We start from the raw sequence: 26991 nt of genomic DNA on the forward strand, positions 1-26991 counted from the left end.
CTTCAGGTCAGATTCAAGCCATCAGCTTTAAGGACATAAGCATTTATTTCTACAATCCTCTGATTTACCATTTGAGCCTTTAAGGCAATATTAAAATTTGTCTTAAATGTATAACGATACATTTTTGTTTGTAAGGTGCCTTTATATGATTCATAAATAGTGTTGGGAAATGAACAACTCATTGTAATTTATTTATTTCAGCAGGAGTTTGGGCAGCGCAATATAGCAGCATTACTTAGGGAAGAAAACACGCAAGGGGGCGGGGAAGAAGTCTTTTCCTCTTTTACATGGTCAGCTCCTGAGAATAGACACAAAAGATGGAATATAAGTAGCAATCAAAGGGTTTGCTTATATTTGTGAGCCATCACTGTTTACAGGAACTAAATGACTGAAAATGGCCTTACCAACAGTAATACGGTAACACCTCCAAAACAAAACTTGTTTTAATAGCAATCACTTAAAGGTGTCATTGGATGCCAATTTTCACTAAGCTGATATGATTCTTTAAGGTCTTAATAAAAAGTCTGTAACATAGTTTGGTTAAAATGTCTCAATGATAGTGCTCTGTCTTCAGCACACGTTTTTTTGTGTTCCACTTTAAATGCTAATTAGCTCTGCTCACTCTGCAGCTCTGAGAGAAGGTAAGTTTTAGCCGCAAAAATCGCTAACTAGCACATTATTGTTATTATTTGCAAAGATTAATTTAAAAAAAAAAAAACTTTACACTCACTCACTGGAGGGGAAGCTGGATCATGAATTATTTGTGCAAACATAGACTCATTTAGGTAGATCGGGGCGCATTCCCTTCATAAACTAATGTAATCCACAGCGTCTTCAGCGGCTCAAATGTTGGCAGTAAACTATGGAATACTGATGGCAGCTCAGGGTGGGTCTAAGGTAAAACACCAGTCCAGTCTGTGCTTAAATGCCACTGTCAATTAAACTATCATGGGAGAACCCAAACCATCTGAGATTGGCTCGATTTGAGAAAGTGGATATTATTTAATGATATTTAAAAAAAAAAAAAACTCTCTGTGGATCCTTATCCTTTTAGGGTGGTTGTGTACATTTACTGACAACACACATTTCAGTTCAAACAGATTGTAAAAGTGCAAGTCGCATCCGATGACCCCTTTAATAATAATACAGTACATTATTTTCACAGTTAACAATGCCAAAAATAAGGTTTGGGTTAGTTTGTTTACTTTATTAAGGAACAATAAAAGGTCTATGTGAGGTTTAATTGGAGGGAATCTAGAGTAAAATTAGGCATTAGACTGAATGTACAAATGCTGAATCACTCACCATAATGGCATTAACAATGTCATTCTTGTTGTGGCGCAGTGCACGGACTGCTTTAGCTCGAGACACATTGGCCTGTGCCATCACCAATTCGATATCTCTCTGCTCCAGCCCACCCTCATCCAGCTTACAAACAGACAAAGAGAATATGGTTCATCTTAATTTAACTGCTTTATTAATTCAAGCATATTTCTAAAAAGAAATGGCCATCCAAAAATGGTGTCATTATTTACTGATTTCATCACAGAACCAAGAAAGACATAAAGGTTTGGAATGAGATGAAGCGGAGTAAAATATGACAGAATGTAAATTTTTTGGGTGAACTATCCTTTAAATGGAGGAAATGAAAGATTTATACCTCCTCTTCTTCCTCGCTCTCTTCTTTTATTGTCAGGCTTGGTGTGATGTCTGATGGCAGAGGTGAGGGGTCAAGAGGAACCTTAAATTTCTCTGCTGCTGCCTTGTGTACTTGTTGTGACAGGTCTTCAATCTGAGAAGAAGAGACGGACAGAAAGCACAGATGAAGATCAATGAACAGATATAAATAGTTAAATATCCATCTTGCAATTGGAAATCTTTGCCACTGTAGCCAGATTTTGTAAGGTATCTTTGCATATGCTATAAGAAACAAAATTATGAGAAAATACTAACTTTGGCCTCTCCAAAGACTATGTAAATATCCGAGGCAGGACTTTTGAACACATCTGGACGTGTAATAACGAAGAGAATATTCTTGGACTTCCGAATGGTGATGCGTGTCACTCCGTGGATCTGTTTCAGCCCGAGCTTTGACATCGCCTTGTAATGATAACAGCCACATGGAGGAAGAGAGAGTAGGTCAGGGACTTTTTGCACAATACAGGGAGTCTTAAAACCGCTTTTGCATTCCTACCTTTCGTGCTTTTTTCTCACTTCGACTCTGTTTGGCTCTGCTCATTGACTCATCAGCAGGAGAGTGTGAGAGCTATGAAAAAAGATATGAAGGAAAAAGAGACCATTGTAGGACCTAATATTGTTCATACAGTAGACCCAACTAGACTTAAAAGTTTAAAAATATATAGATTTTTTTAGCAATGATGCATGAAAGTATATCTTTGTTGATGCTTCCAACTTATGCTCTGCTGCACTCAAGTAATTAATTGCTGCTAGTTCGGTTTACTTAATTTTATAGCTGTCCAGTTACCCTTAAGTGTGTGTGTGTTTTAAATCAAGATAAGAAATTTAGTGTTTTGTTATGTGCAAGTTGCTTTACTCATACTTTACACGGCAAAGGTTACTACAGATTAGCATTAGTATGTTAACATGCACTACTGCTATGCCAACTTGTAGTTATTTGTAAGATATGCAATTGGGATAGTTTGACATAATTTTGAGTTTTATTCAATTCACTCAAGATCACTCATGAATATACAGCCCACCTGTGGATTTGAGGGTCTCAGCAATGTCCCACTGGGTTCCTCTAGCTCAGGTATTGAGCCATCACTGTCGGTTTCATTACCTGAACCTACTAGAGGAAAATAAACACTAAAATTGCTTTGCTAGAGACCATAAAGAAGGTACTTGGAAAGATGCTGATGCCTTATGGCTAAAACAGATGATGAACATACTATTGTTTTTGAAGGGGAGATCCAAGTCCTCTCTGCCTTTTGATCTGTAGCTGATTGGGCACACGCCTCGCTCTATGCTCTGTCGCTCAGCTTGCTTTGTTTTTATGAGGGAGTCTGGTCTTGGACTTAAGCAGGGTAGCATCTCTCTTTCATCTGACTTTTTCAGTGTTCTTTGGGCATGGTTACTGTCTGATTGTCCAGTGGATGTTGATGATTGGGACTGTTCTGTTTGGTGTCCCTTCCATACTATTCAAGAAAAAAAAAAAACACATGACATGTCTACAGTTAAATACTAATGATTCCTCGGATGAAACTAACTCAAAAACTAAGGAAACAATCTAAAGTTTACCTGGAGGATTCTCATTTCTACATGATTTTGTTGTCATGGCTGTTCTCTCACTTTCATGATCGCACATGTCTTGAATAGGAACCAAAGTTGGTGTTTGTTCCACTGTTTCCCATGCTGCTGATTTCAAACTGGTTATTCCAGGAGTCCGACAGGGACTTTGATAGTCAGCTTGGTTGGGTTTGTTGTCTGGAGCTGTATGTGAGAAGGCAGCAGATGTTTGGGAGATGTCATGAATGGGCTGTGACTCCTGAATGGGGGTAGAGAGATCTTCCTCCTGGACAATGGTGGATGAACATGTTGGAGAAACCCTGTTTTGTTGTATACATGATGAACTGCCCCCTTGGTGATTGTCATTGATGTCTCTTGTGCTTTCTATCAAACTTTCTCTGCTCAAAGAACTGTATGGAAGTTCTTTATGCCTATCTGGCCTTGTAAGGTCTGTTGTCTGAGATACAACCACTGGCTCTGTACGAACAGACTCTTTTGGATCAATATAGTTAGGGTCAGGGGAGTTAAAAATTGATTGTTCTGTTGTTTGATCAAGTTCACGGTTCTCCGTTATAGAGACATCCTCTTTCTGCTGAGTTTCACCAAATTCCTCTCTCACTGAAAATCTATCAAAACTCGGAGCTTGATTACCTGTAGTCTCCATTTCCTTTCCTTGGAACTGGATTTCTTCATCGTCCATTGAGGCTAAATCTGCAATTTTGGTTTTAAGGGCATCAATTACCTTTGGTTTTCTGGCATGACTTGAATTAGCAATCTGTGCTGTTTTTGGTGTTTCCTCATCACTGTCAGCTTGAGAAATTCCTGATTTGTGTGAATCATCATCATCAAGATTTTTGTTCTGCTCCAGAAACGAAACATTCTCTGTAATATCTTGTTCTTCTCTATTTTGACCAGTTTTCAATCCCTTGTTTCCCTTCTCATGTGAGTCTGATTGATCTATCTCCTGATCCTGAACGTCAGTTGTAGTCTCTTGTTCCAGAAGTTGTGTATCAGTGGTTTTAGCTTCATCGGTTATCGTTTCATTTTTGATGTGTTCTCTTAGCTGAATTACTTTCTTCCCCACAACCTCATTTGAAGACCCATCATAGGGATTTGTCTCTTTATGTGAGACAGAAATCTGTTGGATAATTGTTAATTTTGAGGAGTCAACAATCTTTAAATCAGTTGGTTTCTTTCTGAATGTGAAGGTGCCAAACGATCCTCCTTGCAAGTTGAATGTGAGCTTGTTTTCCGAGCCAGAGTCAGTGTTTGTTAAGGTAATCTGTTGAGAATTTGAATTACCCTCATTTAAAACTGGACTAAGATTATCTGATTGGTTAGAAATTACTGTTTTTGTAGAAGATTCACTCAAATCAGTTTGTTCTGGGGAGGTTGCTATTAACATGACATTATCAGGTTCTTGACAAGATTCCAGATCCTGAGACTGTTCAGAAGTTATTTCATCACTTTCTATCCTTAATGTGTCTGAAGATAAATCCTCTGGAATGTTGAAGTCTGTATTTGGAGTTTGATCTTTCCCATCTTTCCCATCATCTGAAAGCATATTCAATGTTAGGTCTGATGGATCACTCAGGATTAAGGGCGTGAATGTTTTTTCTGGATCATTCCACGATTGCACCAGACACTTATCAGAGCTGCAATGTATAATTGGATTGCTCTCTGGATTTTGAAGGTTATTTGCATCATCCTCACCCCCTCCTGCCTCTGAAAGATCTTCAATTGATCTCCAGCTGGCAATGTTTGACTCAACCACACCAACATCAATGTCTGCCATTTTCTCTTGGAGGTCACAATATCGGTTGTTGTCCTCATCATCACCCATGTTGTCTTCTCCAGTGGCAATGTTATGAGCGACTGGCAAACCTTTACTGTGCACTGATCTAGCTATCTCACACATGAGCAGATTTTCAGCCTCAAAGTCACAGCATTCACCTAAAGACAGGGGATCCCTTGGTGTCCAGCTGTCAGGGTAAAGTCCCCTTTCTGTCATACTGCTCTCAGAGTTCTCTTTCTTTGGTGAAATGACAAGTCTGCTGTATGTGGAGCAGGACATATTTTGAGAGCTATGGTTTACATCATCATTGCCAGGTTGATTCTCTGTCAGATTATCTTGATTCATGGAACGTTCAAATGGTAAAACATCTGTTGATGTTAAGTTATCTGGCACCTCACACAGTTCAGGATAGGCACAAACTGGAATGTTTGTGGGGCTGCAGTCATCCAGGTATGTTAGTTGGGGGACTCCTTTATTAAGGTCATTGGTTGCAGTTTCTGATAACTGCAATGATATGTCCAGCTCCATACTATTTGCATTTTTCTGATCTAATTCCTGGCTATCATCTACATTAGTCTCGAAGCACATGTCAGAAGCTGTAGCACCTGCCACACAGGATTCAACGGGACTATTATTTTGTTCTACTTTGTCTTGATTAACAGATAATGTTGGATCACCTGTGGCAATTTGCTGTCCTTTTTTTGAAGTTACCTTGACTTTTGAGGGATCTGTACTCTGTTTGCCTTCCTCATCAGTTGTTTTGATCTCTGTAGATTCTTTTGAAAGCTCACCCTTCAGCAAATTTGTTTCTGAAATTTGTTGTGTGGTTACACTTTCCCCATGAACATTGCAGTCTGCCAGATTTCCTTGCAGTTCTACATGTGGAAGCTCAGATGATCTTGAGGATATCGCTGTTTCCCTCTCACTGCCAAAAAATTCGGGCTTAACATGGCTTACTGACTGCACAGGTTCATCTGGCCCAGGGAACTGTTGGGAGAGTTCAGCATGCTTCTCTGTGCAGTACAGATGGTCATTTTCATCCCCGTTATAAGACGTGGAATCAATTGAATCTTCAGTATCATCCTGATAAGCAAAGGACTCATCTACAACCTCGTTTATTGAGTTCTCTGAAAGGGAATTTAGGAAAGATGTAGATGTGTTATCTTCATTTGGGTCTTCCACTTCCTTCCCAACCCTCGAAGCTGCCTCTTGTTGCTCTGCCTTGTCATTATCTACATCATCATCACACTCATCCTCATCATCATACTCATCTACATCGGCTTCCTCCTCCCCAGCAGCATATGCATCCACGTCATCCCCCTGCTCATTATCAGTGGGGAACAGGGTTATATCCATGGAATCTGCCTGGAATATCAGGCTTCCATGGAATGGCAACATTGAAGCAGGAATCATCGCATCACTCTCAAGCTCATCCTCTCTAGAATAGCCATGGCACAGAGGTGCAGAGGAACCTATCTCGAGATATAGACTATTACTTTTTATGTCTACAGTCTCTGGAGAGTGGGAGACAGGGGTTTTGCTCTTTGTATCCAGTGCTCCAGTTGCATTATTGTCTGGTGTTAGGGAGTGATCCAGGTTCACAGATGGCTCTAAGAAACAGGCATTGAAATCAATTTCAATACTTTGTTGTGAATCACTAAAAGCTTCAGTTGCATCAGGGGCTCTCTGGAAATCACTTGGCCTCAGAGAGCCCTCAGATACCTTTGTGTCCTCGTGGCAGTCTGTTCTTCTCCTGCTGCTGTTGCTGTCTTGTGTGGAATCATGTTCTGTCACCCAATGAGGAATACAGGTGTCCCTTGTTAGTATATCCACTTCACAGGGCACATCTTCCAGCAACTCTGGCAAATCAGGTTTACCCAGACAAGCATCCCTCTCGTTACCAATTCGATCATCTCCAACCTCGTCGCCAATCTCTGAGAGGGAACCCACATAGCAAGCAGGAGCTTCTTGCAACTCTGCCTCAGCTGTTAAGTTTGGAGAGCATGAATGGGAGGTGCTGGAGGTGTATGAAGTCCAGCTGCCTCCCTCAGCAGTCATGTAGGAACCAGAGGGAGAGGTAGGAGGGGAGCACAGATCAGACTCATCAGTTGGGGAACCTGGACTTTGGCTCGGGCTCCCTGGGCGCCATTGTTGTTTGAGATGTGAACAGTAAGCCATCTTAATGGGGGTGGAAGGGGCTGTATAGTAGCGATCAGGATCCAGTCCCGGAAGGACACCAATGCGCTGTGGGTCAACAACATAGGGAGGTTCTGAAAATGATAAGGAAGGCACTTCACCCTGAGATATAGACACTGGCTCTCCCTCATTGTCTGGGAAAAGAGTACTGCTGTCTGTCAACTCAGCATCTCTCACTTTGGACTCTAGGACTTGATATTCAGGTATCTGACCCATGCATTTCTCTTGTTCTGGAACTGAAGTCAAACTCTTAACCTGATCTACAGTAGAACTCTCCTGACCAGTGTCTAGTTTTGTGTTTTCATCTACCCCAATATGACATTTCATGGAAGGCTCTGAGGGCTGGTGTCCTGAATTAGTTGTTTCTTGACCTATCTGCTTTCCTAGCAGCACTCCACTTTGTGTCTCCATATTTCTCAGCAATGCCTCTTGCCCCATTACCACCCTTGAGTCCATGGTCTCTGGCTCTTGAAAGTCACTTTCGATTTCTGATCCAGTTAGGACTTTGATCCGTTCCATTTTCATAGGACCTCGTCTGCAGGCTCTACCAAACCGCCCTGTTGGTCGGCCAATATTTCCAGAATGCCCTTCTAATTCAAAACTTGCACCCTCAGGCTGTGGGCGAGGATAAGTGGTTGGTTTGGCCATTACCAGGCGGGGTCCAAAAAGAGTACATAGTGGGGAGAGTTTTGGAGGGCTGCTGGGAGAAGGACTGGAGGCACTGTCTGTTGGAGTTGAGGCTGAAGAGCTGGATGTTTGACCAGACGGATCTGAAAGATTAAAATAAAAAGAATGATCTAATTTTGTCCCATATATATGTATATATATATATATATATATATTTTATAGATTTATTATTGAGGTTACACATTTCTGCATGAAAATGTATTTGCCAATTTTTTTTTACAGAGATCAGAAACATCTTGACAATATAGTATATTATAAAAATCATTTTTGAAAAAGAATTCTGAAATGACAGCAAACTTCAATCTGAATCACCAAAGCTGATCTCTTTTTATCCATCTGCCTTGCCCCGAACATGAATAGTATTGCAACTTAAATGTCACTGTATGAAATATTCAATACAGCATTGGAAAATTGTCATCTGAACTGCAGATTCATTTTAAGGGTTTTAAAATGAACTGTATGCAATAAATCCAGCGAAATTAATGAATTTCAATTTCATAGGATACTACGACTAGCAGCACTATCCAAAAGAAGTGTATTATACGGTTTAGGGTGGGATAACATTACATGCCAAAACATACTTATGCAAGCTGTGATACCATAGCCTTTTTGTACAAGTGTTTCTACATGAACTTTTCACAAGTATTTCATAAAATTCCACAAGTCCTGATCAAACTTAAAGATATCACGGTTTAACTATTGTTCTTGTCTTCAGAAGGAGTGAGGGTTTTTGGTGGGGGTGTGATGAGGCCTGAATGGTCAGCCCCGTGGGAAGCATTTTAATGCCCGGCGAGTAATTGGACGTCTCTGAGAAACACAGCTCTTTTTTGCCTTTGCGGCAAACTGCGTGACAGCATGGATTTTAAAGAGAGCAAAATAAACAGCAGTGTCAGCAGAAATCTATTTTTTCCTCTCTGGATTTCTAACACCATGCACACTCAATGTATTTACATGAAAAGGATGGAGTGTATGTGTGGGTACATGTACTCAGAATTAAGGAAACTATTTATTTTAAAATACCTAACACTTCATTGTTGAAGGGCAACTCTCATAGCAGTTATGAAACAGGCGGTACCAGCCATGTACCTCATTACACTCAACAGATGCATGACATTCACATGACATTCAGTGCATTTAAATGTGTACAGAGTAGTTCCTGTCAGCTCTTCACCCACTGCACTCATTATCTGACAGGTTAGTCTATGGCAAAATGGAGTTATTAGATTATTTCCCCATTCTCACATCAATCTCTCTAATTCTCCTAGGATCACAATAACCTTCCAATGGACTCGATGTGGATTATCATCACAATCTCTTCTTGTTTCACAATGCTACATCACCATTAACATGTTGTATTTTTCAGCTTATCTGTTTAACAGTGTGTTCCACACAAAACACTGTGCACATAAGGTATTTTTTTATTTTTTATACACCACTGATTTGTTGCTGGGATATAAAGATTTAAGTGTGTCCTTGCAACATCAAAGACTTGGCATGCAAGCAGATTAACCTGAGCACTTGAAAACATCAGCAACACTAAAAGGCAAAGTTGCGGTTCTAAATAATCTGAATTAATGTAGGCTTGCTTGTACACACACACACACACACACAAACACACAGTTCTTGTTTTAAATACACTACTTTAAATTGATTTTGCCTCTCTGAGTTTTTCCTTTCTCATTTTATCCATTGTATCCTTTGGCCTTCTCAACATATGTATCACTCTCTCTAAATTTCCTTCTCTGTATCACAATCTTATTCACTCCCACTTGTCTCTCCTTCTGTGTCCTAAAAACGTCACTAGATGGCAGATCCATCTTATTGTGCCATAATAGTGTGTGTCATTGTGTACACATCACAATCATCATCCCAAACCATTTGGGCTAAATTGTGTGTGTGTGTGTGTGCATACTTGACAGTATTTGTTTGTGTGTGTGAGAGAGAGCGACTATAGGCTAATTGTTCTGCTTAGTCATGCTTCAAAAAGATAACGTCACGCCTTCTGTTTTCTGCACAAGGCAGCACTGTTTTGGAGCTGTATACAAAGCCATCACTGTGTGTGTGTTCACATGTGAGAGGGCCCTTTGTTGCCACAATACGTAATTTGCAGTGCAAAATCACTAGAGGGAAAGGCAGAAGTGTGTTTTTGTTTGTACGTGTGTGTGCAAGTTTTGCACACTTTGTCCTACTCCAAGTTACACCTGCTCAAGGCACTTCCTCAAATAAAACAGCAGATGGACTTAGTTTGTGTATGCGTGTCTGACTTATTCTTGATTGCCCTTCGCTCTTGCTGTTAGCCAGGTAGGATGAGCAGGTGGTGTTAGAGTTCATCTCTTTGGATCCAAAATCGAAAACATGTGATTTTACTCTTAAACATGAACTGGAATAATGAAAGTGAATAGACATCATCTCAATTCTGAATACCGTTTCAAATGCCGTATGCTTACATACTTGTGTAATACAGCAAGTCCAGAGGATAGTCTGATGCAAGAGGGGCATTCTACAAAATCTTTCCTTTTCCACTGATTTCAACAGACATCAAACATCAAATTCTGTTCACTGACAAAAATTATTGAGGTGAAGAAAGATTGTTTAGATTTAAAACAAATGCTAATGAGACTTTCTGAAGTAGTGGCTGACTGAACAATGCTTTGTCCCTAGAGACAAGTGAATCTAAATGATGAAACATCCCTGTTATTTTACAAATACATTCCCCAATGGTAGGTCTCTTGTGCCCGCTGCAATATGGAACTTGTCAACAAATAAAGCTTTGATAATACTTTCATAGCTGAAAACTTTCATGTTTCAAATATATTATTCTGAGAAAGTCACAGTGGGTTACAGTATGTATGGAACTGGCCTTGTTAATACACATGCTTTACAGAGAAGCCTTCAGCACAAACAAATTAACCCCAACTGTCTGATCATCTAATGTCTGACCTATCTGATTCCTTGGTGTGTGTGTGTGTGTGTGTGTGTGTGTGTGTGTGTGATGTAATTGAGAGGGACTGAATAGAAGCAGGCCATGAAAACCAGATCAACATTCACCCAGCTTATCTAGCTCTACAGTGCCAACACATTATTCAATTAAAGAACATCTCTGGTACTTTCACAGTGCCTTTACAACAACAGCAGTTCAATAACAACGAAATTGGAATAAAGAGATCATTTGGAAATGGAGAGCCCTTATTTTTGTAACAAATGTGTGTGGATTGTATTTTAGCTTATGCACTTATTATTTTCAGAGATATATTTTAATGCTGACAATAGAAATTATACATAAAACTGCATCATCGCCAGGTGGGCCTGCAAAAGATACAATCATATTACACAATGCAATTCAATACCATCACCACTAAACACAAACGTTATTGTCTTATCATGCCATTGTGTTTTGTGATGCCCAATTAAACACATATCAGATTCAGAGGCAGAGTTGACTGAGACGACTACAAATTTTAGGAGCACTAGGTCCCAGGTCTCCTTTCTTATTAGTTCATTCATCTAAAGATAGCACCGAGAAACTGTCACACATGAGGGTTGTCTTTTTTTAGGGCAATCTTTCTGCTCTTTCAAACATACACATGAGCCTATATGCTTAATGGAAAATTTCACGCCATTTTGCAGATTTTGTTTTGGATCATTTTTTGCTAATTAATCAAATTTAAAGGTGATAAGCCTAAGAGTCCCAAATGTGCCGGCAGACAGTTTGATAAGCATTCACTGCATCAAGACAATCAACTCAGTGCCCAGAATTTAACCACCTACCATTAGCACAAGACAAAAACTGTTTGTGTTAAAGCTACTAATCAAGCTCTGTTAAATGTAGTTCAAATATAAACATATGCTCTGTCATTTCTGCCAATGTTGTTTCTTATTTTTCATATAACATACAGATGTCATATCTTATTCTATTCCATCTTATTCTAAAGTAACATCTTAGATCAATGTCATTTCATGCAGGCATGTTATGGACACCTATGCACTTGTCCTTAACATCCTTGATTCCAACTGATGCTGTAACTTGGGGTCCTGAGAGTGATGCTGTGTCATGCTGTTGTAATTGCAGGCAGAGAGGAGGAGTGTGTGGTTGTGTGGGTGTTTGTACTACAACCACTTAGTGCAGACAATGCTCTTTTAGGACTCTGCTAGATGATGTTTCTGGGTGCGGCTGGATATGTTGCTGATTTCTGGCTAACTGTCCTAGCAGACAATTATATTAGACACATGCTTTGAGCTAAGCATCCTTTGTGTACTTCCACTTATGCATCTTACATAGCATGCTGTGAGGTGTGTGTTTGCTTACCTGGTCCTGGCAGCTCTGATTGTGGGTCTCCAGAGTCCAGAAGGCCCTGCGTGGGGCCGCTCCGATGTGCAGTCTCACCAGGCATATTTGTGTGGCACAGCCTCTGACGCACTGCCTAAAAGATAGGAGCCAGTAAACTGAGGACTGAGAAAACGAGTAAAGGATGTTGTCTCCTCAGTGCAGAGATACAGATCCGTGTTCACTGCGTGTGCATTTATGTCAGCGTGCATGTGAGAAAGAGAGAGAGAAGGGTTACAGAGCCACGTCCGTTAACAGCATGGGAAATCTGTGCGTGAGCTGCAGTATTCTCTCTGATTACGACAGAGCCCACCCCAATCAGACTTTCTGTTGCTCTCCTCTCCCTTCCTCACTTCTGTGCTGCCTCATAACCTCGATCTCCCTCTCCCTCTCCCTCTCCATCTCTCTCTACTTCCCTCCTGCTCTCCCTTCGGCAAGTGGGTCTTGGACAATGGTGTCAGCAGATTTCTGTATCTCTTGGAGGCTGGGGGATAATAATACAAAACACAGCAGAGATGCTGTGGACTGAAACATTAAAATATAATCTGATAGCCATGCTGAAATAAAAATGTTTAAACCAGCATAAATGTGTTGGTTTTAGCTGGTTTAAGATGATCTCCCTGTCTGGCTAAGCTGGTGTTAATGTAAAAACAAAAAACAAAAAAATAAAACTCTAAAACCATCAAAACAGTTTGGGAGACCTGTTGAAGTTGGTGTTTTGGGAAAGTTTGGGTCCTTACGAAATCGACTCTCCACCAGATATCAGTTACTATTGAGTACATACAAATAATTTGAATTTAGAATATAATGGATTATTATATAGTGCTTAATAAAACATAGCAGTTTTCGTTTACTCCCAACATCTGAGTTACTGACAACACAGTGGATTACTTTTTTGACGAGATTCTAGATATATTCTAGATACAGTTTCTGAAGTTTCTGAATGCGCCCCCGATCTACCTAAAAATGCATCTGTGTTCGCGATAAGCGTTCGTGATCCAGCTTCACCTCCAGAAGTGTGTAAGGTTTTTTTAATGAATCTTTGCAAATTGCCTTTTCCTAATAATGTGCTAGTTAGCGAGTTTTGTGATGAAGAGATGAGCGGGGTGAGCAGAGCTCATTTGCATTTAAAGCGGAACGCAATAAAACAGTGTGCTGTAGACAGAGCTATTTTTGACAGGGTAAGAACTGTGTTGTTTTACACTACCATTGAGAAACTTTAACCAAACTATGTTACAGATGTTTCATTAAAACCCTAAAGAACTTGTGGAAAATAAGCCCCTTTAAAGATTAGTGCAGTAAATATTAGGATTTTTTAAATAAATTATCCATGCATATCACAAATTTTTTTACATTTACATTTACAGCAGTTAGCAAATTACAATGATCGAGTCAACTCTTTATGGACACAATCACATCGGTCTCTTCATGTTTTCTTGTTCTAGAAGACATTTCACTTCATTTCACAATAAGAAAGTAAATACAAATGAAAGTAATGCAATTTCCATTTTATTGCCAACTTTAAGACTAGCAAACCAGTGTTGGGTGTTATATTATTTAAGCAAGAAGCGTTAAAATGATAGCCATACTGCAGACAAAAAATAAAATCTTGTTCTCCACTTCCCTCTTCTCTATACAACACATAGTCACTCCCCGGGTAGCACTTCTACGGTATTACCATCATGCAGAAATGTTTGTTTGGTTGTGACAAGTGAGATACTCTAACTAAAATGCATTGTGCTACGTAATGTGTTAAAATCATAATGCAATTTATAAAACAGTTTTGAAGTATTTTGAAATGACAATACAGTAGAAATACTCTTTCAATGATAATGTTGTTTCAAATCAATGAGATAAAAACAACATCTTTAAAAATCAATGTAACTGTGCTTCATGAAAGTGTTTACTGCAGTAAATTTAACTACAGGGAACAGGGCTATGTTTCCACGGCAACTGTGGGGGAGAACTCATGGATGCTTTAGAAAGAGAATCCAATATTCAGCAGGTTCCAGCACTGGCAAGACCTAGGGACTTTCCTGGGTTTTTTTTTTTCTTTCTGCCTCTCACTTTCTGTTTCAAACATTCGGCTCTATCTCTGGAATTTTAGGGAACTGGATGACTGGAACACTCATAAAAAGTGATAAAGTCATTGGTTTTCGTGGTAAAATAATGGATCGGTTTACTCAGAAATGCCCAGAAACTACATGAAAAGTATATTGATATGTGCTTTACTGTAAAAACCTTGTGCATTTATAGGGGGTTCGTTCTGCTTTTGCTGCTATAACAGTTTTTATGCAGGCCTGTCAAGTTTTTCGACACCAGACTCAATAAAACATTTGAAATGTGTGCTAAATTCAGATGACCCAATAAAAAGAGACAGGAGAGGGCTTTCTATCATAATAGATAAATAAATAAACAGAAGGAGAGATGTGTGGATCGAATAAGGAAGAATAACTACTCGTCACCTTCTGTGTAGCCTGCAGAGAGGTCAGCTCTCATTCGTTCTTCAAGGCTCTTCAAGGGCCCCTGCATAACTCAGTCTGACTGAGCTAACCCGAGCTGGGGTCGACCTGCCCTTCAAGGTAAGGAAGACTAGAAGGACTAAAATAAAAACTTGTTTCCTCTTGCACTGAAGTCACTGCCTGGCTAAACAAACATGCAGTGAAACCCCTTACGAAAAAAAACAAAAACAATCATCTATAATATAGATGATTGTTTTTATAACATGACAGGAGCTGAGCTCATTAATGTCATATAATGCAAAACAAACAAATTTATAAACAATTTGATAACAAGCTAATTATTTTAAACCAGAATTTTTCTTATAACTGATTGCAGTGGCATTAATGCCATGATGCATGATTCCCCAAAGAACCTTTCAGTGAACAGTTCTTAAAAATAAAAAAATAAAAAATTTGTAATTGCGTGGAATATTTTAATTATACAAAGAACCATTTTTTCCCACTATAAAGAAATGTCCTGTAAAAAAAGGAAAGGTTCCATTTATCTTAAAGTTTCTTCATGAAGCCATGGAGCTGAAGAACTTTGAAGGCACTTTTTGCAGTGTATGGCATTAAAATAACCTTCCCTTAATAATTTTTCCAGCAGGGGATGGTAAAGTTTAGCACAGCGAGCATTTAGAAAAAAAACTTACCAGGTGCTTTTGAATGAAAGGGCCGAGGTCGGGCACAATCCTGGGAAATTCTCGTCAAGTAAATAAACTGTGAACTTTGTGTTTGATTGTCAACCATTATAGTTTTCAATAGATGACAAATTATTGGGCATTGTTTTTAACAATGTCTATATTATACAACAGTTAAGTGCTCGAATGTGTTCAGTTCACAGCGCTTAAACTTCACTGTTTGTATCATTCTGATTGTTTGTGTTTTAGCGCGTTTTTTTGACGAGTTGTTGTCTGATTGGTGGTGATTACATCGTGACGCCAGTGGGTGGCAAGAAGCGACCGTTAATTAATGAGGGAGGCACTACTAAAACGATTAGTTTATTCTGGAACAGTCCACGTGTTACTAGGAGACCTCAGTTGATCGGAAACGTTTTCGCTGGTGAAGCAAAACCGACAAAATTGCCAATAATTTCAATAATTTGGGTCTAAAATGTAATTTACTAAATTTTAACACTTTGTTTATTTAACTGTTGTGTTGGTTGGTAATCTGACCACAGAAGAGCTAAAGTTAGTTTTTTTTTTTAGGTCATATGGTCCCAAAAATATTTGGAAACTCAACCACACTTTAAGATGTCATTATGTTATACAAGTCAAGTGATAATTATTTTTTTAAGGCAAATATAGACCACAGATTATCAAAGCAACGTTTCATTAGGTTCCAAATTATAAATTAATAGCTAGCCTATTATTAAAACAAAATTGGAACAAGGTGAAAGAAAAGTGAGCTACACTCGTGTTTAACGTACCCTTCTATGAACTTGAGGGTATGTGACTTCAATTTTTGAGTGATTTAAAGTGTTACTGTTTTAAAATTAAAATAGATTGCATATTTGAGCTAAGGTCAGATACACCCAAATATTTATTGTCAATTTATATCAGACAGGTCATTATTAAAGACGTTTATTAGATTCTGATACATATCAGTGTCTATGAAGTCTTAAATCATAGTAACAGATAGAAAAATAAATTCAGAACACATTTCATCAGACTTCTGTGCTCATTACACAAAATATTTTAAGATATAGTACATCACAGCATGACTGCAGACCGACAGCCAACATTAGCAAACCACATTCTCAAAAATACAACCATGAGTCACCATATGCTTTTTGATGAAAATACAAGATGCAATTTTATTGAAAAGTCATTGGAAACATGGAGGTGAAAGTCTTAAATGGAAAAAAATCAATTTTTTCTGCACAAAATCTTTCAAGATTTCAACAGGAATGTCAGTTCTCCATGAAGACTGATGAGAGTATGCACTTCAGCCTTACCTGACAGCAAATAACAGTTCTGCAACTAGATCTAAACATACCAGAATGCAACGACAACCTTTCCAAAATAAATATTTAAAAGAAATATTTATTCAAATCCAATATGTATTCTTACATACAGCCTTGTTTTACATATTTTTAATTAAATCACAAGTATATCAGGCGCTTTATCAGACGCTTTTATCCAAAGCGACTTACAGTGCATTCAGGCTATACATTTTTACCTATCATGTGTTCCCGAGGAATTGAACCCCCAACCTTGCGCTTGATAGGTCAATGCTCTACCAATTGAGCTACAGGAACACAAGTATATTAGCAAATATACAGATATCAGGTGAGTAGGCAAGTAGTTATTTTACTTCTTTAATGACATAACACCAGTAGAGTAGTGCTTTCTAAGTGTAAAGAAATCTTTTAAGTACTGAACTCCCAATCCCTTTTGCCATAAATATCTCCAGTCTCCTTGGCAACAAGGAAAGCCCCATGTGTTGTCTAGGCAACTGCATCAAAAACAGAAGGTGCATGTATTTATTATAAGTGAAAGTAGAGCGTGTGAACATCCAGTTGTTTGTGAGGACATGGACGATTAACACAAAGGTCTGACAATTTAGTTGTTTTCCCATGTGGTGAACACTGCTTGTGCCCTTCAGATCACTCACGCTTTAATTTCTCAACATTCGCTTAGCTCTTTGGCTCAGAGTTTCTTTTTTGGGAAGGCAGCGGATACATGACTCTGTTGCTTCCGAGCATCTGCTGATTTCTGGAGGCTCTGCTTTCTGTTCCTGCAGAGATTGATCACAGCTCCCAGATGCATTTGATTTCCACTCTGATGTTCGGGTGGATCATGGGAATTGAGGATGCTGCAACTATCTTTTTGTTGTGTGCGCATGTATATGCAGTACTCAATATCTCTGTAATTTCCTCACCTTTAAGTCATGTTATTGTCTGAGGCTGTTAATGTCTATGAGCAGCCAGTGTCAAAAGCACTTCAAGTTATTGACAGGCTTGATGGCTCATTTAGCCATGTCCTCAGCCACTGCCTTCCCTAATTTGTCTTTCAAGTAAGCCACTTTCTGCCAGTCAGACTTCAGCTCCAGCCATTCAAAGTACGGCACCTGCAGGGGAAAACGTAAGGTGTGAGTTTGTGACACATCAGTATGCTTGAGAGTGAAGGTGTGGTCAACTGTGGTTGAATTTTCATGAGTCATTTCAATAAAGAATCAGAGGGTGAAAGATTTCAAATTGGTCATAACTGTTGATTCATTGCATTGGCTAACTGCTTGGTTTAAAAGTGACATATGTTTAACTGGGCTCTTTCTCTCTCTCTATTATATATACAGTATTGTTCAAAATAATAGCAGTACAATGTGACTAACCAGAATAATCAAGGTTTTTAGTATATTTTTTATTGCTACGTGGCAAACAAGTTACCAGTAGGTTCAGTAGATTGTCAGAAAACAAACAAGACCCAGCATTCATGATATGCACGCTCTTAAGGCTGTGCAATTGGGCAATTAGTTGAAAGGGGTGTGTTCAAAAAAATAGCAGTGTCTACCTTTGACTGTACAAACTCAAAACTATTTTGTACAAACATTTTTTTTTTTTCTGGGATTTAGCAATCCTGTGAATCACTAAACTAATATTTAGTTGTATGACCACAGTTTTTTAAAACTGCTGGACATCTGTGTGGCATGGAGTCAACCAACTTGTGGCACCTCTCAGCTGTTATTCCACTCCATGATTCTTTAACAACATTCCACAATTCATTCACATTTCTTGGTTTTGCTTCAGAAACAGCATTTTTGATATCACCCCACAAGTTCTCAATTGGATTATTGGGCTGGCCACTCCATAACATTAATTTTGTTGGTTTGGAACCAAGACTTTGCCCGTTTACTAGTGTGTTTTGGGTCATTGTCTTGTTGAAACAACCATTTCAAGGGCATGTCCTCTTCAGCATAGGGCAACATGACCTCTTCAAGTATTTTAACATATGCAAACTGATCCATGATCCCTGGTATGCGATAAATAGGCCCAACACCATAGTAGGAGAAACATGCCCATATCATGATGCTTGCACCTCCATGCTTCACTGTCTTCACTGTGTACTGTGGCTTGAATTCAGAGTTTGGGGGTCGTCTCACAAACTGCCTGTGGCCCTTGGACCCAAAAAGAACAATTTTACTCTCATCAGTCCACAAAATGTTCCTCCATTTCTCTTTAGGCCAGTTGATGTGTTCTTTGGCAAATTGTAACCTCATCTGCACATGCCTTTTTTTTAACAGAGGGACTTTGCAGGGGATTCTTGAAAATAGATTAGCTTCACACAGACGTCTTCTAACTGTCACAGTACTTACAGGTAACTCCAGACTGTCTTTGATCATCCTGGAGGTGATCATTGGCTGAGCCTTTGCCATTCTGGTTATTCTTCTATCCATTTTGATGGTTGTCTTCCGTTTTCTTCCACGTCTCTCTGGTTTTGCTCTCCATTTTAAGGCATTGGAGATCATTTTAGCTGAACAGCCTATCATTTTTTGCACCTCTTTATAGGTTTTCCCCTCTCTAATCAACTTTTTAATCAAAGTACGCTGTTCTTCTGACCAATGTCTTGAACGACCCATTTTCCTCAGCTTTCAAATGCATGTTCAACAAGTGTTGGCTTCATCCTTAAATAGGGGCCACCTGATTCACACCTGTTTCTTCACAAAATTGATGACCTCAGTGATTGAATGCCACACTGCTATTTTTTTGAACACACCCCTTTCAACTAATTCAACTAATTGCCCAATTGCACAGCCTTAAGAGCGTGCATATCATGAATGCTGGGTCTCATTTGTTTTCTGAGAATCTACTGAACCTACTGGTAACTTGTTTGCCACGTAGCAATAAAAAAATATACGAAAAACCTTGATTATTCTGGTTAGTCACATTGTACTGCTATTATTTTGAACAATACTGTATATGTATATAAATAACAACATAATTGACAATATAGCTTTTTACCAGTAAAATTTTGCAGATGTGATGCAAAAATCAATCTCAGGAAAAAAGAAAACGGAGAGGTGTCATGAACTTTGGCATATGGAAATGGCTGTTGTCAGCAAGCGCATCAAATGGCAAGAGCATTATATCAGGCCTGTGCCCAGTTGGAAGTCAAGACGAGTCCAGCCAACTCGATCTATCTGTACCCCAGGATGCAGAGGGCTAACAGGATTGGCCTACATGCTGCAGACAGAGCCGGAGACCTTTTCCACAGTTCTGTCTTTACCACCGCTATTAATAACCCAAAGCCAGGGGAGACTGCCTGCCATGTAATAGCCATGACAATAGGAATAGAGCTAATCAGGCTAATTACATCGGCATTATAAAAAGGAGAGTACATCAAATAAGAAGTGCTATTGTGAGTTGGAAGAGCATCAGTAAATTATGTATAGCTGATACTAACACTCTAACCCCTAATGCCCATGTAACTTATCCCTAATTAAATGATGCTTATAAAATTGGCTTACTTTTGTGCAGTAAACACTGCTGAGCTTGCACTTCATTAAAACTTATTTACAAGATAACTATAAAGTTTTAATACTCGTTCTAAAGGGCTTTATTGCAGCAAGCAACGATAATGATTAATGTTACAATAATTCTTCTAATTCTATGAGAATAGAGAGAGGTCATCACCACAAATACTGTATAATCAAGACAAAGAGGAACACTATTGTTGGAATCAAGTTCGGACTGCTTTTTTCCAGTTTATGATCAAAAGCAATAAAAGCCATCTAGAATGTACATCAAAGATTAAACAGTTAAAGCAGCAAATGACAAACTGCAGTGCATACTTCTAATAAAGTTAACAGGAATTTGTGTGGACACTAACATAGTTATCGTTTTTTGTGTCAACGGAGCTTAATTAAATGAGAACACTACAGATAAACAGATAAAAACACAGAGGAAAGATGGACACTGGAATCACAATTAAGAGTAAAAACATGAGCACCAGCTGATGCACAGATCAGATATACCCTTGTTTTCTTTCTGAACTCTTTAGGTTCTTAAGACATAACCAATTGTATTTATGGAATATTTTGATATAATTCTGTTTATTTGTCCATTCAAATGTGTAAGAATGCAATAAATTGAGCTCAGTCCAGTGATTGCATTTATAAGAGACAGCTTCTGTGCATGTGCTGTGTTTGTGTGTGTACGTGCGGATCACAGAAAACTGCCTGCGAGGGCAGAAGTGAGGTGTAATTCATCTTCTTGCGGTTGAATATTTTGAAATCACAATAAATGCATATACAGGAATCAAGAAGCAGAATCGAAATGTAATTTAATTTAAAAACAAGTCATTTGATTCCTGATCTTACGCATCTGATTTCTGAATGTGGAATAGCTTTTCGATTCCCAACCTTCCTACTAAATTATTTAATTCTTGCATGCAAAAAAACCTTTATGCTGAATATGGGGCTATGTAAAATACTTTTTCAATGTAGGTTTATCATTTGTCATTTTCTTCCAATAATGTCGATAATCCTCCGTTTCCGAACTGTGGACATCGCAATACTTCCGAGACATCGTAGATATACGAGAATATCGTCATATCGCCCAGCCCTAATGACCAACCAATCAAAACCCATTTTTCAATAATTATCGATAGCAAATGATATGGAACATTCTATCGTGATAAATGTTTTTAGCTTCATATCCTATCCTTGTACTTCACTGTGTCTCACCTCCACCACTATAAAGCCAGCCAGCTGCAGGTGGCGTTTCTGCATGGCAAAGCGGCCCAGAAGATCCTTGCTCCTGAGGCAAAAGTTAGGAAACTCCCAAGCCACAAATGCTATTCTGAAATGGACAAACCACATTAACATATTTAGAAATCATCTCTGTATGTGAGCTTAGGACAAGGCTTTCACATTAACACTAACCGTCGAGCCCCTGCAGGTAAGGCATCACGTCCACCACCCCCAGGTAAATGAGGGGCTTTCAGGTTCTCCAAATCAATAGGTTTATTTTCTGAATCTACTACAATTTCTCCATCTGTGGTGACAACAATCAATAGATTCACAAATTAACAGGATTAAAATTACAATTTAAGGATTCATGAATCAGATCTATGACCTCTGTTACCTTGAAAGTACAAAGTACATAACTCGCATCGCTCTAGTTTTCTAGTTTTCTACTCACCTATTGTCCAGCCGTATATGGTTTTGACAGCAGTGCGGAGAGCCTGTGTCCGGCTGTTGGTCAGGCTCTGAAGGGCTGAGTGTAGGCTGCTTTGCAGAGGGGTGCTGACCTCTGCTTTGCCCTGGGGAGCTAGCAGCAGCACAGCTGGAGATTCAATAGTGATACCTAGAGGCTCCAACTGAGCAAAGGAAGAGATATGCAGCAATTTCAGTCGATAGCTCTCAGTCCGATCCACAATGCCACCTGTTGGACAGAACAGAAAAACTTTATCATGATAAAATTTGACTGCAGACTGACTATAGTGCACAGATTGACAGCCTTGTTCAATAGTATGAACTGTCCTTGTATGAAAAGAAGTGAATGGGAGATTTGTGTTTGTGTTCCATGAAAACAAATATCAGCATACAAGTTTAAATAGACATGAAAGTGTATAATTAAATCATAATTTATATCATAGTAAATATATTTTTTATTTTGAGGTGAATGATTTAAAAAAAATACATAGAAAACCATTTAAAGGTTTGAGGTTGGGAAGTTCTTAATATTTTTTTTTTAAGAAATTACTTGCGCTTGCCAAATCTGCATTTATTATAATTTTATTGACATTGTAAAAACGACAATATTGCATAAATAATATTTTTGTACATTGGAAAATTGTATTTGTTCCTCTGATGTCAAATCACATTTTTTAGCAGCCATTCCGGTCTTCAGTGTCACATGATACTTTAGAAATCATTCTAATACAGTATGTTGATGTGCAGTAATGCTGAAGAAATGGATTTTATTTATTTATTTTTTAAATAAGGTTAAAAACCGTTGTGCTGCTTAATATTTTTATGGAAACAATAGTACATTTTTTAGGATAATTTGATGAATAGAAAGTCCAAAGAAACAGAATTATTAGAAGTAGAAGGGCAGTGTATGTTCGAATATCCTATCATGAAAAAAAAGACAGATGTAGTAGGTACTGATCACATCACCATAACATATTTTTTAAGTTCACCTGTCTTGATTCCAATAGAAAATCTATGGAAAGAACTAAAGATCAGAGTTGAGGCCCACAGAACCTTAAAGACCGTTTGTGTTTGTGTGGAAGAATGGGCTAAAATCCTGAGCACCTGAGCAATGCATGCGACTAGTTTCTCCATACAGAATGTTTCTTGAAGTTGTCATTAACACAGGTTTTTGTACAAAGTATTATATAAATTTCAGTAAGCATGTTCAATACTTTTTCCCTGTCGTTATTGTGTCACGAACTTATTTTCTGAATTCATTTGTTTTGTTTTCTTTGTAAATATGGATTACTTGAGCTGTTATCGACATACTTCTTTTACCCGCTGTACAAGAAAATGAAGCTATACTGCCACCATGTGTTTCTGATGAGAACAGCAAATGATATTAATCACTGTGCAACATGAGAAATGTGAGTTCAGTAGCGGTCCCAAAATGGAGGGTACAGCCTATTCTGAATATTTTTAGCACATTCATTCCTACGCACCTGTAAGTTTCTTATGAAAGTCATACTTCGTAACAGAGGAGATATAATCAGGACTGGCCTGGTTCAGCACACACAGCGACCAGACCACGTCTGTCTTCAGGAAAGGCTCTAAATTCTGAAAGGAACCTTGCAAAGCTCTGTGTACCTATAGCCACACAAAAAACACTTTACATACATGCATATCAATATAAATACATAAATATCTATACATCTATATAGTACTCTTTTTGGTTACCTTTTGGTAAAACTCCTCTCCTTTACCAAGTTGGAAGTTGAGTTTGGCGAAAGATATGAGGAGATTACACACCTGCAGAGTGCTGTAGTTTTTACTATTATTCACATAGTGCTGAAAAACAGAGAGGGGAAAATAATAATCAAACTAAATATAAGGCTGCCTTCAAAGAAAGTTTCATTTACTTGATGGTTTGAATTTGATAAGAAATGCATCCAACCTGAGCAAAACCTTCAAATAGAGGCAAGTGCAGCCACTTGAGAAAGGCTAGAGACTTGGCACAGCGGGTTACGTCGAGGGAACTCAGTTCTGATAACCTAGGCAATAGCTCTGCCGCAATTCTCTGGAGCACTTGTGTCTGATGAAAATTCAGCTTACCTTTTATTTAGAGAAAAATGAGAACACGATTACACTTTTACAGTCATTTATACAAGTCTAGACAAAAAGCTGTGTAAGCTGTAAAATCTCACTGACCATACACGTATGCAATGTCAAGCAGCAATGGTGTTTTCAGTTCAGAAGAGGGTTTCTGGTTCAGGTGGTATGAGAGAGCACGTAACAAAGGAACGGCCCGTCTGTTTTGAGAGGCCAGTGCAAATGCCACTCTCCGGATATCCTCTGCGCTGAAGCTCTCTGCCATCTCCAGAGCCTAGAAAGTATAAGATACAGTTCAGTGTTTGACAATCAAGTTACACAAGTTTAATACAACAAAATAAGATTACAAAAGTGTGTTCAAATATATTAGGTTGGCTAGTTAGCTAAAGGTGTTTTTGTGTGTGTGCACTCACTTTGTCCTCCAGTTTGTCCATGAGAGAGGGGTTGAAAAGCGAAGCGCGGCCCATGAGAATGCTGACGGTACGACTGTCACACAGCTCTGTCCAGCGCAGCTCTAGTTGTTTCAGCAGGGCTGTGGTAAGCGCTTCATTTTCATACCTTTCACAACACAAACAACAACATTGTGAGAACAGATCAGCTACTTACTGGACCAACAGCATCAAGAACTTAAGAAACCTTTCATATTGGTTCAAGAAACATTTCATATTGTTATCAATGTTACAAATGTTGTGCTGCTCAATACTTTTGTTAAACCATGATCCCTATTTTTTAAGATTCTTAGGGAATAGAAAGAAAAATGAAAATTATTTAAATATAAAATTCTTTACTCTCACTTTTTATCAATTTAACATATCCTGACACCATAAGTGTTAATTTCTGCAAAATATATCTCACAGAGCCCAACCTTTTAAAAAGTAATTGTATCATTTAATATAATTATTTAATAGAACAAAAAAAAAAGTATAATGGGGACAAGAAAAAAAAAATTCAGCTAGTTGATCAGATATATAAACGACTAGTCAGTATTAAGGAAGTTCTATACAATTAGTCAGATTCATATCCACCAGACCAATTAATGCAAACGCCTTAGCACAAAAGAAATTATTAGCCTGTCTGCATGTATATTAAAACTTACAGCTAATAAAAATATAAAATACAAATACACATACATACATATATACATATATATACATATATACATACACATATATATACACATATATACATAAACATATGTATATATGTATGTATGTATATATGTATGTATGTATATATATATATATATATATATATATATATATGTATATATGTATGTATGTATGTATGTATATATATATATATATATATATATATATATATATATATATATATATATATATATATATAAAAATACGTCAACCAATATAATCAACTAGTTTATAATCTCACTGACTACTAGTCATCCCTAAAATATTACATTTTAAATTATCATGTGATAATAATTCCTATAGTTAGGAATCAAGCTGTAAAGCATGTGAATCCCACCCTCGTCTTCGCTGAAAGGCTACCCAGTCCACCAGGTAGGCCAGGTGACGGTATGTGAGGCGCCGGATCCTCCAGAGCACTTCATTCTGGATGGAGCGGAGTAGAGGGGCATCAGAAGGGAGACCCAACATAGTGAGAGCACGCAGAAGACCCACCAGAGATCCATTCCACACCGAGGTCACCTGTGAGAGAACAACAAAAAAATATAATCTTCTACAGTCTCGATGTCATTGATGAGTGGACTTCCCATTCAATCTTGGTTACCTGAGATTGTACAGTCTCCAGCATGCTCTCGCAGCGTGGATCCTGCAGGATTCCTTCACCACCCTTCTCCATGACCCGCAGGTTCAGCTGGACCAGACACCTGGCAGCATCGCTGGCAGATCTGCCTTGTTCTTCCCACAACTTAAGCACTTCCTCTGGGGTGGATGCCTTTTCAACAAGTCGGACTAGTTGCGTTTGGTCATACGGAAATGCCGTCTCCTCCATCTTAGCCAGTTCATTGCCCTGATAGAGGTGCCTAGCAGAAGGTCGGGTCCAAGACAGGGACATCAGGCACACTGGCTCTGTCTGGTGGACTGTGGAGGTCTGTAGTTTGGCTGAGGCTGTGGCAGTCTGAGGGCAGCGAGGATATAATCGCGCCCATCTGCACAGCAGCCTGGTGGTCATTTTGAAAAGGGCACTTCCTGTATTCAACAACCAGTCAAAGCATTTGCACCCACATCTCACCCAAGCACCTAAGAAATAAAACGGACAGATGAGAAAAATCTCAGTTGTGAGAAAATGAACCCAACTTATATAAAAACAGCACCAGTCAAATACTGATGTTAATTTATATGGTGGTGTTTTTTTTTTTTTTTTTAGCAAATAGCATTCTTTAACTTAAATTATTTTACTAGTATTTTTACTAGTATTTTACTAGTTGCTAATACAAAAAAAGAAAAAAAAGAAAAAAGAAACAGAAAAAAAAAGGGAAGAGTATTGGGCTTCAACACTCTCCGAGTGAATCTGAATCTAACCATCATATAAAGATCTGTCAAGTGTCTAAATTATCTCGCTGTCTGTCATGGGCTAACGTCTATTCTGACCTTGCCGATTTGGGCAAGCGCCGCAATAGTCTTACGAAACTGTCCACGCCAAACACTAATACAGTTCAATAAACATGTTCTAGCGAAACTGAACGGGGCTGCTCTGTAACCACAGGTAAAGCAAACATTGCTTTCTTACCTTGTCAAATGAGCTTTTATAACAGCTGCGACGACATTCACATGGAACGATCGGTAGGAGTCGCTGAGGTTTTGCGTCAGTGAACCGGTAACATGTGATTTAGACAGCGCATTGTGATTGGTCAGTATGCCTACACGTTACAAAGAAAAACTGAGCCTGAATGGTGTACGATTCCTTTGCATATTATATACATATATATATGAAAGTCACGAAATTTTACCCTATTCATCTTATATTCATTTTAGCAAGTCAAACCACAAATTCACAGGTTTAAATAAATAAAT

At 38.5% G+C, this 26991-nt stretch overlaps 2 protein-coding genes across 8 annotated transcripts; both read right to left on the bottom strand.

The window, feature by feature from the left end:
- Positions 1-21: 21 nt before the first annotated feature.
- On the bottom strand, positions 22-15643 carry LOC113116159 (uncharacterized). Of its 4 annotated transcripts, none has more exons than XM_026284102.1 (10): positions 15403-15643; positions 12231-12345; positions 3259-8007; positions 2910-3155; positions 2721-2809; positions 2195-2266; positions 1954-2100; positions 1661-1792; positions 1306-1428; positions 22-298 (listed from the first exon to the last, which is right to left on the bottom strand). In XM_026284102.1, exons 2-10 carry the CDS (start codon positions 12313-12315, stop codon positions 284-286), a joined length of 5658 nt encoding a protein of 1885 aa, XP_026139887.1. In that variant the 5' UTR covers positions 12316-12345; positions 15403-15643; the 3' UTR covers positions 22-283. The 4 variants fall into 4 exon arrangements, with proteins under 4 accessions (XP_026139887.1, XP_026139888.1, XP_026139889.1 ...); XM_026284103.1 differs by lacking the exon at positions 15403-15643 and adding an exon at positions 14714-14849; XM_026284104.1 differs by lacking the exon at positions 15403-15643 and having other exon boundaries at positions 2721-2806; positions 12231-12631.
- An 892-nt stretch (positions 15644-16535) lies between these two features.
- Positions 16536-26787, bottom strand: LOC113116164 (FAST kinase domain-containing protein 4-like). Of its 4 annotated transcripts, none has more exons than XM_026284114.1 (12): positions 26708-26787; positions 25745-26166; positions 25481-25662; positions 24409-24553; positions 24095-24269; positions 23841-23998; positions 23624-23734; positions 23389-23533; positions 21891-22133; positions 21632-21743; positions 21434-21548; positions 16536-17821 (listed from the first exon to the last, which is right to left on the bottom strand). In XM_026284114.1, the coding sequence occupies exons 2-12, from the start codon at positions 26147-26149 to the stop codon at positions 17720-17722; spliced, it is 1893 nt and encodes a 630-aa protein (XP_026139899.1). In that variant the 5' UTR covers positions 26150-26166; positions 26708-26787; the 3' UTR covers positions 16536-17719. The 4 variants fall into 4 exon arrangements, with proteins under 4 accessions (XP_026139899.1, XP_026139897.1, XP_026139898.1 ...); XM_026284112.1 differs by having other exon boundaries at positions 25745-26217; XM_026284113.1 differs by lacking the exon at positions 26708-26787 and adding an exon at positions 26569-26671 and having other exon boundaries at positions 25745-26217.
- Positions 26788-26991: the final 204 nt, after the last annotated feature.

This window comes from Carassius auratus, chromosome 16 (assembly GCF_003368295.1).
Source record: "Carassius auratus strain Wakin chromosome 16, ASM336829v1, whole genome shotgun sequence".
In the NCBI taxonomy this organism is placed as follows: domain Eukaryota; kingdom Metazoa; phylum Chordata; class Actinopteri; order Cypriniformes; family Cyprinidae; genus Carassius; species Carassius auratus.

Excerpts from the sequence above, each read along its gene's own strand:
- LOC113116164 (XM_026284114.1), bottom strand. The coding sequence starts at position 26,149 with ATGACCACCAGGCTGCTGTGCAGATGGGCGCGATTATATCCTCGCTGC. Across the intron at positions 24,270-24,408 it reads TGGACAAACTGGAGGACAAA|GCTCTGGAGATGGCAGAGAG; the intron begins GTGAGTGCACAC and ends TATACTTTCTAG. Across the intron at positions 21,744-21,890 it reads CATATACGGCTGGACAATAG|ATGGAGAAATTGTAGTAGAT; the intron begins GTGAGTAGAAAA and ends TTGTCACCACAG.
- LOC113116159 (XM_026284102.1), bottom strand. The coding sequence starts at position 12,315 with ATGCCTGGTGAGACTGCACATCGGAGCGGCCCCACGCAGGGCCTTCTG. Across the intron at positions 8,008-12,230 it reads ATCAGAGCTGCCAGGACCAG|ATCCGTCTGGTCAAACATCC; the intron begins GTAAGCAAACAC and ends TTAATCTTTCAG. Across the intron at positions 2,267-2,720 it reads TGAGACCCTCAAATCCACAG|CTCTCACACTCTCCTGCTGA; the intron begins GTGGGCTGTATA and ends CTTTTTTCATAG.